The sequence below is a fragment of the Melanerpes formicivorus genome, unplaced genomic scaffold (assembly GCF_026170545.1).
Source record: "Melanerpes formicivorus ecotype bairdi unplaced genomic scaffold, bMelFor1.0.p_v2 SCAF_12, whole genome shotgun sequence".
Taxonomy (NCBI): domain Eukaryota; kingdom Metazoa; phylum Chordata; class Aves; order Piciformes; family Picidae; genus Melanerpes; species Melanerpes formicivorus.
The window spans coordinates 12,171,143-12,183,078 of record NW_027142364.1 but is presented as its reverse complement, the minus strand read 5'-3'; the positions used below and the strand labels follow the sequence as shown (position 1 = coordinate 12,183,078).

Here is an 11,936-nt window from a genome sequence, read left to right as displayed (position 1 = left end):
CTGGTGTGGGAAATACTCCATTACTCAGGACATTTCCCATTACCTGAACTTGGGAAGTTTACAAGCAGCACGGTAATTATTCGCCTGCTTTCATAAACTGCATCTTTCTCTTTGCATTGCACTAATTTCTCAAGAGGATGAACAACCAGATGCAAACTCATCACCTCTGCCTTATCCATAGTGATTTTTCTCTACCTTGGCCACTGCAGTAACATACAATCCTGAGGACCAACCTGGTTTTCCACAAATGTTGGTACCATGCAGTCCAGAGAGGCTGTGTTTTCTTTGAGGGCAGAGATGGCACAGAGAAATGGACCATCCCTTTTTCCTGGTGTCACAGGCTTTGGTGTTATCAAGACTGCATCCTGGAATCCAGACACACCACAGCTCCTGCACTGGCTCTGTGTGCAAATAGCTTCAGTTCCAAAGCAGATGGTACAGTGCCTTCTGGGCATGTTGCACCTGACCATCATGTCAGGCAGTGGAAGTGTTTGTCCTATACACAGCACTGGTGAGGCTACATCTTTAATACTGTATTTAGTTTTGGTTCCCTCACTACAAGAAGGATGTTGAAGTGCTGAAGCATGTCCAAAAGGCAACAGATCTAGTAAGATCTAGAGAATAAGTCTCATGAGGAGTGGCTGAGAGAACTGGGCATTGTTTAGCCTGGAGGAAAGGAGGCTGAGGGGAGACCTTCTCACTCTCCAAGACTATACAAAAGGAGGTCGGAGAGAGGTGGGGACAGGGGAGGTTTAGGTTGAGCATTTGGAAAAAAATTCACAGAAAGGGTTGTAAAGCCTTGGACCAGGCTGCCCAGGGACATGGTGGTCACCATCCCTGAAGAGATTCAAAAGACATGTAGATGTGGTACTTAGGAACATGGTTTAGAGGTGACTTGGCCATGCTGGGTTAATGGTTTGACTCAACAATCTTAAAAGCCTTTTCCAACCTAAATGATTTTATAATTCTAGAGGCAACCAGGAGGGAGGCATGAGGAGGTCAGACTTAGGGGCCCAGCCCACCAAAGGCCAGTCAGCCTTCCTTGGCTGCATCATCATTGGTTTGGCCCTGGCAGCATAAAGGCATTGCAGTGTGCTCATTTAGGAGGCACTTTGATGGGATTTAGTACAGACAAGAACAAGTTTTGCAGTATTTTGGAGCAATGGAGCATTCCATCTGCTCACAGCCACCCATGATTCCTCACCACAGCCTGGGGAGCACAGAGGAGTTAGCTTTTCTTACATTTTCCCACTACATTTTGTAGTGGGTTTCAGGGGTGGCAGTGGGGCGATGAGGGCTCTCTGAGGTGAGCCTGGGGCCAGCAGGGCTGTGGGGTCTCTCTGAGGTGAGGCTGGGGCCAGCAACTGGGGCTGTGGGGTCTCTCTGAGGTGAGGCTGGGGCCAGCAGGGCTGTGGGGTCTCTCTGAGGTGAGGCTGGGGCCAGCAGGGCTGTGGGGTCTCTCTGAGGTGAGGCTGGGGCCAGCAGGGCTGTGGGGTCTCTCTGAGGTGAGCCTGGGCCCAGCAGGGCTGTGGGGTCTCTCTGAGGTGAGGCTGGGGCCAGCGGGGCTGTGGGGTCTCTCTGAGGTGAGGCTGGGGCCAGCAGGGCTGTGGGGTCTCTCTGAGGTGAGCCTGGGCCCAGCAGGGCTGTGGGGTCTCTCTGAGGTGAGGCTGGGGCCAGCAGGGCTGTGGGGTCTCTCTGAGGTGAGCCTGGGGCCAGCGGGGCTGTGGGGTCTCTCTGAGGTGAGGCTGGGGCCAGCAGGGCTGTGGGGTCTCTCTGAGGTGAGGCTGGGGCCAGCGGGGCTGTGGGGTCTCTCTGAGGTGAGGCTGGGGCCAGCGGGGCTGTGGGGTCTCTCTGAGGTGAGGCTGGAGCCAGTGGGGCTGTGGGGTCTCTCTGAGGTGAGGCTGGGGCCAGTGGGGCTGTGGGGTCTCCCTGAGGTGAGGCTGGGGCCAGCGACTGGGGCTGTGGGGTCTCTCTGAGGTGAGGCTGGGGCCAGTGACTGGGGCTGTGGGGTCTCTCTGAGGTGAGGCTGGAGCCAGTGGGGCTGTGGGGTCTCTCTGAGGTGAGGTTGGGGCCAGTGGGGCTGTGGGGTCTCTCTGAGGTGAGCCTGGGGCCAGTGGGGCTGTGGGGTCTCTCTGAGGTGAGGCTGGGGCCAGCGACTGGGGCTGCCCATGCCAGACACAGCTGGTTCCAACTGCCTCAGGGTACCTGAAGAAGCCAAACTCCTGAGCCAGCATGACCCTGTAAGAGCATGGGGCCTGTAAGAAAAATGGAGCCAATCTTTTGAGCAGGGCCTGTTGTGAGAAAACAAGGGGTGATGGTTTTGAACTGAAAGAAAGGTTAGTTAGAGTAGATACAAGGAAAACATTTCTTACACTGAAAATAGTGAAACACTGGCCCAGGTCGCCCAGAGAGGTGGTAGATGCCCCAACCCTGGAAACATTCTGGGTCAGGGTGTCTGCAGCTTCGAACAACCTGAGCTAGTTGCAGGGCTCCCTGCTGACTGCAAGGGAATTGGATTAGGTGTCCTTCAAGATTCCTTCAAAAACATTCTATAATTCTACCAAAGAGAAGAGAAAGGACCAGCAAGGAGGGACTGTTACAGATGATCCACCATTCCCCTGAGGTTGATGCAGAGGAGAGGAGGTAAGAGTCCAGAATAAAGGACGTAAGTGAAGCCGTAGGTTAAAAGGGGCATGGGAATGGTGGGGTTTTTTTGTTTTATTCCCCGCTTTGTCTCTCACCTTCCAGCTCTGTTTTAATTGGCATGAAGTTCAACCAATTTTCCCCAAACAGTCTGTTAAGTCTGTGTTGGTAACTGGTACACGATGTCCCCATTTTTACCTTGACCCACAAGCTTTTTCATCTTATTTTCTCCCTGTTTTGCTGAAGGGAAGTGAGAACAGCTGGGTGGGCATGTCAGCAGCCAACATCAGCCCACCATGCTTTTCAATCTTCCACACAAATCAATTACTTGCTGTTTAAGCAGGCTGCTCTGGAGGATGAAAAGTTGGAGGAGCTAAAGCTTGCTGAGCTCTTGGCTTCTCTTCTGCCCAATCTCCAAAACAAAGAGCTTTTGAAAATAACTTGGAAACAGAAAAAATTACCTTCTCCTTCACATCAATTCCAAAACTACCAATTTTTATCAAGAAATAACAAAATTATTCTGAACACACAGAGGACAGAAAAACCCGTGGATTTGGACTAACTTCTTGGGGTTAGAGGTGACAAGTCAAGACAATCCTATCACAGCTAATAAAAGAATTTATTGTAAACGTACGTATCTTACACAATTATACAGTATAATACAGATAACATGAAGGATTTAAACACTCAGCATTACAAACAGGGGCAATATTTGTAAAGATTATCTTTAACTTGTATCAAGACTCTTTGAGAAAGCCAGAGAAATACACCTCAGCGTTTCAACACACCACAGCATCTGCAGCATTCCACACACCTGGACAGGTGCATGGAATTCCACAACCTCTAACTCTTCTCCAAGCAATTCCCACAGGAACTTCTCACCAACAAATTTTCCTTCCATCACTTTTCAAAATTCAAAGAACTTGTTGCAAACATTTCCTACATCTGAAGGACTAAACAAATGTGTTATTTTCTACCTGCTTTTAACAGTTTATGTTTCTTCAGCAAATTTTATATATTAATATAGAATCTCCTAGAAGAATAACCTGTGGTTGCTCAGGAAGGCAGCAATAGATCATCTCCACTGCAAGACCCTCATTAAGAACAAGGGGCATTTACCTGCCTGCTTCAGGGCCAGGTTCAGGCAGGACTCACTCTGAAATTCTAATTCTCACAAAAAAGCAGGACACAGGCAAGGAAGCCACAATTTGCAAACAGATGCCCAAAAAATAGCTCCTGCATCCTCAAGAGCTGCTCTGGGTGTATCAAAATCCCAGAAACTAAGCCCACAAGAGACGGGGGCTGGAAATGCATGTGTCATTGCAGAAGATCACAGCACAAACAGAGTTTGCCCAAAAGGCTGTTCCCACACAACCTGCAGGCTGTCATAGCAATAGTGACAGATATCTTGAAGATGCCCTTCTCTTTTGTAAAAGCTGTGTACAGGCACGCCTGAAAGCAGTACAGACTGAGTTCACTACAGCCTACAAAGTGTGGGGCCTGCAGTTCCTCAACCACCTAAATTTCTTGACTCTCAACACTGAGCTCAATCAACCTAATCAGCACTGCTCGACCCCTTCACACTGACCTCAGCCAAAAAACTAATGTCAGGGTTAAGCTGTGCACTTCACTGGTGCAGGTGATCCTGCGCTCAGCTCACGCAAAGAAGCCAGGATTATCTTCTGAATCCCAGAGCATCTGAAATGCCCTTTCTAGGAGGCATTTAAGTCCTTCTCTGAATGCTGTTTGGATTTCATCCATTGGTCCCATTTCCTAGATTTAAGGGTCAGGTTCTGCCACTCATATTCAAACAAACTGCAACATCCTATTAGCTTTGATGAACTGAGAGGGGCTTTCCAGCAGACTCTAGTTTTTCTTAAGGTGAAGAAGTCAGGCAGCATCTCAGCTGAGGTACATAGTACCTTCTTCAGTTTAAGAACTGCACCAAACCTCGGCTACTCTCCTTGGAAGCCTGAAACCACCCTCCACTTAACTGTCTTTCACAGTTCCTGCATGCTACTGGAGTTAGCATTGCCTGTCATCTAGCCCCCAAAAAAAGCACCAAAAGATAACATTTTGAAAATTTCTGTTTCTACCCCAGGCCAGGAAAAGTAACTGTAGTTTAATGTTTACAAAAGGCTTTGTATTGTCAAAGCACGGCACCAACAAGAGCGAGGCCTCAGTACACCCCTGTGAGGTAGGTATCCTGCTCCCCATGCTCAGAGATGGGGAAACTGAGGCACAGAGTGATTAAATCAAAGGCCATGCAGCAGATCAGAGACCCAGCTGAGATCAATGCACTGGAGGTTCTGTCTGACCCATGCTCCACCCTCATGACAGCACTGACTCACAAAACAAACACCCTAAAAACATGACAGTCCAACAAGAGTCCCACCAACTATACAATGGCTTGTTCACACTACTACCAAGCACCCACAGGGTAGGACAAAGCGGTGGTGGAAGTGGGGTGGTCAGGATGTTGTCAGCAAAGTCTTCTTCAGCAAGGTCTTGACAGGCAGGCTGCAGACATGTCCCCTACACCAGTGATGTTCCTGAGACAGGTTAAGTGCTGGGGTTAGTAGCAGAACTTCTTCCTGAAGTCAAGACATCAGTGGAGCTCCCCATATGCAGCAAATCTCTGGTTTTTTGTTCTTATCAGCTGCTCTGTTGAGGAGGATTTAAGCCAAAGTGGTGCTGCTCCCACAGCACTTCACAGTCCCAAGCTGATCATTAATGAATGCTGTCAAAACAGTAAGACTTGTACAACACAGCTGGTCACCCACCCTCCAGCATACTCTAAACCTCCTGGCAGCCTGGGGAGGCACTTCCTGGGCAAGCAAAGGGTTTCAGCCAGTCCAAGCCCACAAACACTAAATACTGTCCTTACTCCTCTCCTTTCTCATGCAAGGACAGGTGGTCAGTCAAAACTGACCAGGGTATGTTCACCTTCATTGCGCTTGTGCCAGTCTACCCTTTCTGAGGTGACTGAAAAAGCTGGCATCTGACATCTCCTCTAGAGAGGCGAGGGACATTGAATAAGCCAGTGACAAACTTACCCAGCAGCATTCTCAGTTACATATATGCATCATGCTTGAGGAGGACTGGCAGAATTTGCTGCAGCCATCTTCTGCTCACCCAAACCCAAACCTAATCAACAGCCCACCCATCTGCTCAAATGACACATCCTTAAAAGCTGCCTTTGACTTTCTTGTATGCAGAGTGCCAAAGCAACTCTCCTGCCCACTGCATGAGGAAACCAACTTCTGTGTAGACTGCACCAAAAAAGTATAACTTCTTTTCTTTAAAAAAAGCTCAATCTCACCAATACAGCTGTCTCAGAGGGACCAGATCTGTGGAGTCTCTCACAGATAGCAACTGGATGCAAACTGACAATGTTTGTTCAGCCACTGAACATACACTTACCAAGTAAACACTGACATTTAACAACTTGTTTTGGAACAGAGCATCATTTTGTTGCATTAAGGTGCATCTTTAATTGGAGGTAACAATCTAGTAGCCCAATGTTATAGATGTATATAATAGTGTCCTACAGAAATACTGGATTTGTCAGCCCAACTCTGGTCATAAATCCACCTTTCCTGTAGCATCTTCTCTGCTCTATTTCATTGCTCCTCATTTAGTATCTTCATATGTTTGTTTGTGAGGAAGTCAAGAAAGGGAATATTACAGATGGCTTTGTGAATATTCATCACTGTGATCTCCCTTGGAGTCCTGCAGGGAAAAAGAAATGTGTCCATAAAACAGCAAGTCAATAAATGTACTAACAATAAAGAAAATAAAGAAAAAAAAAAGGGGAAAAAAAGATCAATTAATGAAAGGATAAAAGAGCAAGTGTTAGAGCAAGACAGGAAAAGCATTAAAATGTCACAGCACAAAAAAGCCACTCTCAGATGCCTGGGGGGGAACTATCCTGGGTACTGGGACAGGAAAATCAAGTGCTGAAGTATTCACTCTTGAACTTCTATAGCACAGACAATGTGTATATATTTCTCCATATAACATACATACATATGTTTAATATATATTGTATAAGTATTTTTTACATTGGATACAAGTAAATATTTAAACTAAGCACTTTCTCATAGTGACTAATGTTTTTCAATGTCAAGCTATCCCAAATCATACTGCTGAACAAAAAACATCAAAGCGTGGCCTAATTGTTACCATAAAAATCACTCAGTATCTGGGCCAGAAAAGTAAAACAAAGAGATCATTTAGGTTCTTTAAGTTCTGGTGGACCATGAGTAAGTTGCCTACATGGTAACTTGAGATGGACAAGAACGAGTAGGTCCTTCCAACATGGCTCTGCAGAAGCAGGTCATTTGCTTTTGAACATGGAAATGCCAGCAAACCCTGCCTCCATTTTTAAGGTCTGTGCTTCCATCCTTTGCTGCTATGGAGCTATATGATGACAAATTCCCTCATAAAGCTTGGATCTTCCCAGAATAAGGTTCATAAATTCCCTCACTGTCATTGTCTGAGCCACACAAAATCTGACTAAATTCCTCAAGCAGGTCAGTGCTGGCTTGTTTGGCCCAAGAGGAAACAAGCTGCTGTACCTGTTGTGAGGAGCTGTCTGGTACGCCACGGCCAGTGCTTGCCGCAGGATATCACTCATAAGCTGCTCAGTGGCCTATGACAAAACACAACATTAACAGACAGTATCATGAAAAGAGGAAAGGAACATGCTGTTTGGTTACCTCCATCCTGTATTCCATCAGCAAGGGGCAGTTAAGATGCCCAAGTGAGTTCTATTAGCACACTAGTAAAAAGTGAGCATATTTAACAGCAAGAAAGAGACCTATAGGTGCACAGAGCTCAGACTGCAACTGCCCAGCCTAGTTTGTCTCTGGACCTGAAGAGGAGAATGTGCACAGCAAGGTGGATCCAATGTTCCAGAGATCATTTTTAGTGCCCCTCTTCTCACACACCAGAGCTTGTTTTGTACATAGAAGATTCCAGATATTCTCAAAGGAGCTGATATCTGCTTGTTAGCCACCCCCTGTGGTGACCAGGCTTATGTCAAGACACTTTCACAAAATCCTCCCAGCCCAGACAAGCAAGCAACCAGTAGCTGTATGCCTACACACTTGGCTTGATCAAGGTTCAATCAAACTCTAATTAAGACTCTTGGCTTTCTGTACCTATATCAAGACTACAGCAGAGTTTTCTGGGACATTCAGTCCAGAAAGCTGGCATAACCCTACAATTATAATGAAGCAACCTGATGGTTACAATCTGTGTCTACAAATAGATGTATCTGAATGTGAGCTCAGCTACAGTAAATAACAGCTCAGCAGAAGCATGCATGAATGTCTGTGTAACCTGCAATCAAGTAGCCTTTTAAAAAGCCTGTATAAACAACCCACCAAATTGTCTTTGGCTTGAAATACACCAGAGCACTGCTAAAAACAGTCAGTCTTCAGTTCAAACCCAAGGAACATCAGCTCCACGCTATTCAGAACTTTGGTAAGAAACAGTCTGTTTTTCCAAAAGTGATTATGGTAGAGAAATGGTTTCTCATACAAGGCAGAATTGCTACTGTCTGCAGGAATTTAGCAGTCTGCCAGCAGTCACAACCCAGGCAGAAAAAGAACTGAATGCTATTTAGAAAAAAAAAAATCTAACCTTGTCTAAAATAATCAAGTCTTACAGAACTCTGGCAGACTCCCTACCCAGTTCTGGAGGTTAGGACAAAGTTAGGAGTACTTCCAAAGTTACAGAATGAGTCAGTATCATACTAGCAATGAGGATCTGCAAATCATCATTCTGTGCCCAAGCCAACAATCAGTGGGAAAGTTGGAAGGCTCTCTTTAAGAGCCTTCTGTCTTCCTGACACTCAAGTCCTCTTGCTCATCTGCCCCTACACCAATAAAGAAAACAGACATCAGGCTGCATTTCCTGGTTTGATAAATGTAGATGAATAAAGATATTCCATCTTTTTCTCCTACATTACCATGTTAACACAGTTACAGAAAAGTTCTTACTGTGATTTCTTACCTTCAAAATCATATCTTCTATTACTGATGCGTAAACATTCTTTTGGACCTCAGCAGGCTGAAAAGAAATTCCTATCTACAAAAGATGATAGAGAGGGGAAAAATATTAGTAGGTTGTGTAACACAGTCCATGTTTACTACAGATTAGATGAGAGTAACAGAAGAAAAAAAGGTGGTTAAAAAACAAGTGAACAGACACTGCAGAACTTTCAAGCTATACAATCTCAGGCTTCATTTTAAAACATCAGGAGAAAATTAAGCTTGACCATTGTAACAGTCTGCAAAAACGCCTCTAAAACACACAAGAAACAAAAGCAGGCTTTAATGTTTGTTTCAGAAAGTCTACTTGAAAACCAGGCTGCATTGGATACTTCTGGACTGAGAGTGGCAGCTCCATTTTAAAATGGTACATATATTCAGTCCTCTTACTCATCATCTTCCCTGCACCTGTGGCAACTGAAATCACTGAAACAGCACTCCTGGCACAAAAGCTCCACATCAAGAGTGTTTCATCCCCCAGTCTGTTTCTCTTCATGTCTATGCCCTTGTCACCTATGTAGCAAGAGAGCAGACACACTGCAGAACCACACTTTTATCCCTCGATGTCAGCATTTGAGGTGGAGACAGAGATCCTTTCTTTCTCCCACAACTGCTGCATGCAAACTGCTCCTGCTGCTCCTGCCTCCGCTGGTACAATGGTGAGCACTTTTTCCTACCAACCAAGCCAGTCTCCTCTCTTGCCTTCCTGCTGCGGTGACAGACGACTCCTTTCTCCCTTTCTTTCACTCCAATTTGAAAGAAATCTTGAGCAGTAGAGAAGTTTACTGTGGTCTAAGCTTTACTGCAACCCCTTTTCAAGAGCTGCTAATGAACAGCACTGGTCCCAGCAAACCAAATCTTTCATGTGATGGGACAGGAAGAATTCAGAACTAGTGCTCCCCTTCCCTCATTTCCCTGTGCTTCTAGCTTTCCAGGATGATTTTTCTGGTACTAAGATCTGCAACACAGCTACTCTGAAATGACCTCCCAGCCAACACACTTCACTTTCCCCTGCCAGCACTGGCCAGCTGAGTGTCATGAGTCAGAAGGTCCATTATTTCAGGGCATTTTTAAGAAATTTCATGAAGCATCCAGAGGCTCATACAGATCAAAGAAAGGCAACTAAACAAACACAAGACCACAACTAGCTTTAACAAATGGTTCTTAACAGCTTTATGATTACCTTCTCTGCAGTGTCCTTCACAAACTCTGATGCAGGCAAAGAAGCTAAGTAGAACTTTATCTCCTCTTGTTTCTCCTCCTGCTCTTTCTTAATGTTTATTTTCAGTGGCTCACTAAAGTTGAGAACATCTACTTCCTCTTCGTGTTCTGGTTCTCGTTTCAGAAACTGCTGTAGTTCCTCTAGTTTTCTGCACAGCTCTTCACCACTGCTGTAAGATGAAGGGCATTCTGAAATGGAAGCAGTCAATTAAACACATGATACATTATGGAAAGCTGTTTATAAACAGATGCACACTGAAAATAAGGTAAGAAATTCACATAATTGGAAGTTATTTTTGTAGCTCCTGCTAAATATAAGGGTGAACAGAAACACAAAGAGTCATTGAGAGCCTTCTAATATTATCTTCATGACACTCCTGGACCCTCCCTTCATCAACCCTTACACCACTCAAGAAGGCTGCATTTCAAACAAGACTGGGGTAATGTGACTCTCCTAAACATTCTCAGATAAGATTTTTGACAACTGCTAAAGTGGTCTGACACTCTTCAACTTGTTTGGAGAAAGTGTTTTCACTATGAAGGTACCATGTAGCACTAAATAATTTTTCCCCATTGTGACAACTGTTATCATGCTTTTTAAGAGAAATCAGAAGACAGATTTGCAGTGGTGACCTCTTCTCTGAATGCTCAGCACAAGCCAGTAAAACCCTCAGTAGTTATTTAGACAAAAATATTAAAAGGGGTATGTAGGCTTCCTTTCCACCTTCAACAACTGCAATGCAGGGCCAGACTTAGCAAAAAATAATCAGATCCCTGCACTTCTGTGAAATACCTTAAATCCCTGTATGATCAGAGCACAAAAAATATTCAGCTTTGGGAAAAGGATTATCTGAAGGTGAAACAAAGGAGCTTAACTGTGAAGAACGGATTAATTAAAGATGTGTCTAATACATACTAAAATGGACTGTGGAAATACCAGAGTTATGCCTAGTGGAATAATGTAGTAGTAGCAGTCCTAATAACAGGCCATGAAGCTTCTCACAGGCAAATTCACCTCACTTTTGGAGGTAAGTAAACCCCTCCTGAGCTTCACAGCACCACTGCCAAGTTTTGTGGTTTGCACAGTAAGTCTTAAGAGAGGCTAATTTTACCCAAGGGTAGAAATATCACTTATGCTTAGTTTGTGTGCCTACTTATTACATTGTGGGGCAAGAGTCACCTCTCACAAGATTTATCTACACTGGGCCTTCAAGTGTCCCAAACCACAGCAAAACTCAAAAGAGGCTCCAGAAAACTGATAGAACTGAGGTGATATGGGACAGTCTCACTGCTAGGCTTGCCCTTACCATCTCCAACTTTTGGTTATTCCAGAGTAAATTATGTTAAAAACAAAGAAAGTCAGAATTCCTTCTCACATTGTGTGCATACACACCGCCTTAAGTCTATCAAACAGTGTTCTTGGCAGAAAGGAGCTTTCTGTCACTCCATACTCACCAGGCTCATTGTCTATCTGCGTCAGCACATCCTCAATCGAGTCCTCGTCATTCCGCAAGGTCTCGGGGTCAGGTGGTGTGTAGCCATGGCATCGACACCAGTGCACCACATGCTTTGTTTTCAGGGGTGTAATGTTGTGAAACCTGGGGTGCTTCTCTATGATTTCTTGTAGGATCTTTCTCACTGTCATTGCTCGTTGCCACTATGACAAACCAAAGGGGAAGCTCATCACACTGGCTAAAATGTTTAAGGCTAGACTGTGGTCTAGGATGATAATGCAAGTTGCAAGAACACAAAGAACATGATTTTCTCAAAAATCAGAACAATGAGGAAAAACAAATATGGAGGGTAGTCCTAATCTTGATATCAGGCAGCTGTAGGCTGCTTTGTCATCCAAACAAAACCTCAAGAAAAAGAAAGACACATTTAGAGGGGCCTAGGCACATTTAAACTGGCAACAGCAGAGGGGCAAATCGGTTTCAACATCTTCCCTGTAAAACCCCATAGTAAGATAGAGGACAAAAATATGAAGAATAAGTGGGAAATATAACCACCACA

General features: G+C 44.9%; 1 protein-coding gene across 5 annotated transcripts in view; it reads right to left on the bottom strand.

Moving 5' to 3' along the window:
* Window positions 1–3,243: 3,243 nt before the first annotated feature.
* Window positions 3,244–11,936, bottom strand: part of YEATS2 (YEATS domain containing 2) — a 51,459-nt gene continuing 42,766 nt past the window's right edge. For all 5 annotated transcript variants that reach the window (XM_068145404.1, XM_068145402.1, XM_068145405.1 and 2 more), the window contains 5 exons: window positions 11,379–11,580; window positions 9,886–10,112; window positions 8,665–8,739; window positions 7,224–7,297; window positions 3,244–6,375 (listed from right to left, as the gene is read on the bottom strand). In XM_068145404.1, coding sequence (XP_068001505.1) covers window positions 6,267–6,375; window positions 7,224–7,297; window positions 8,665–8,739; window positions 9,886–10,112; window positions 11,379–11,580 — 687 coding nt within the window. In that variant the 3' untranslated portion in view covers window positions 3,244–6,266. The remainder of the gene's footprint in view (window positions 6,376–7,223; window positions 7,298–8,664; window positions 8,740–9,885; window positions 10,113–11,378; window positions 11,581–11,936) is intronic.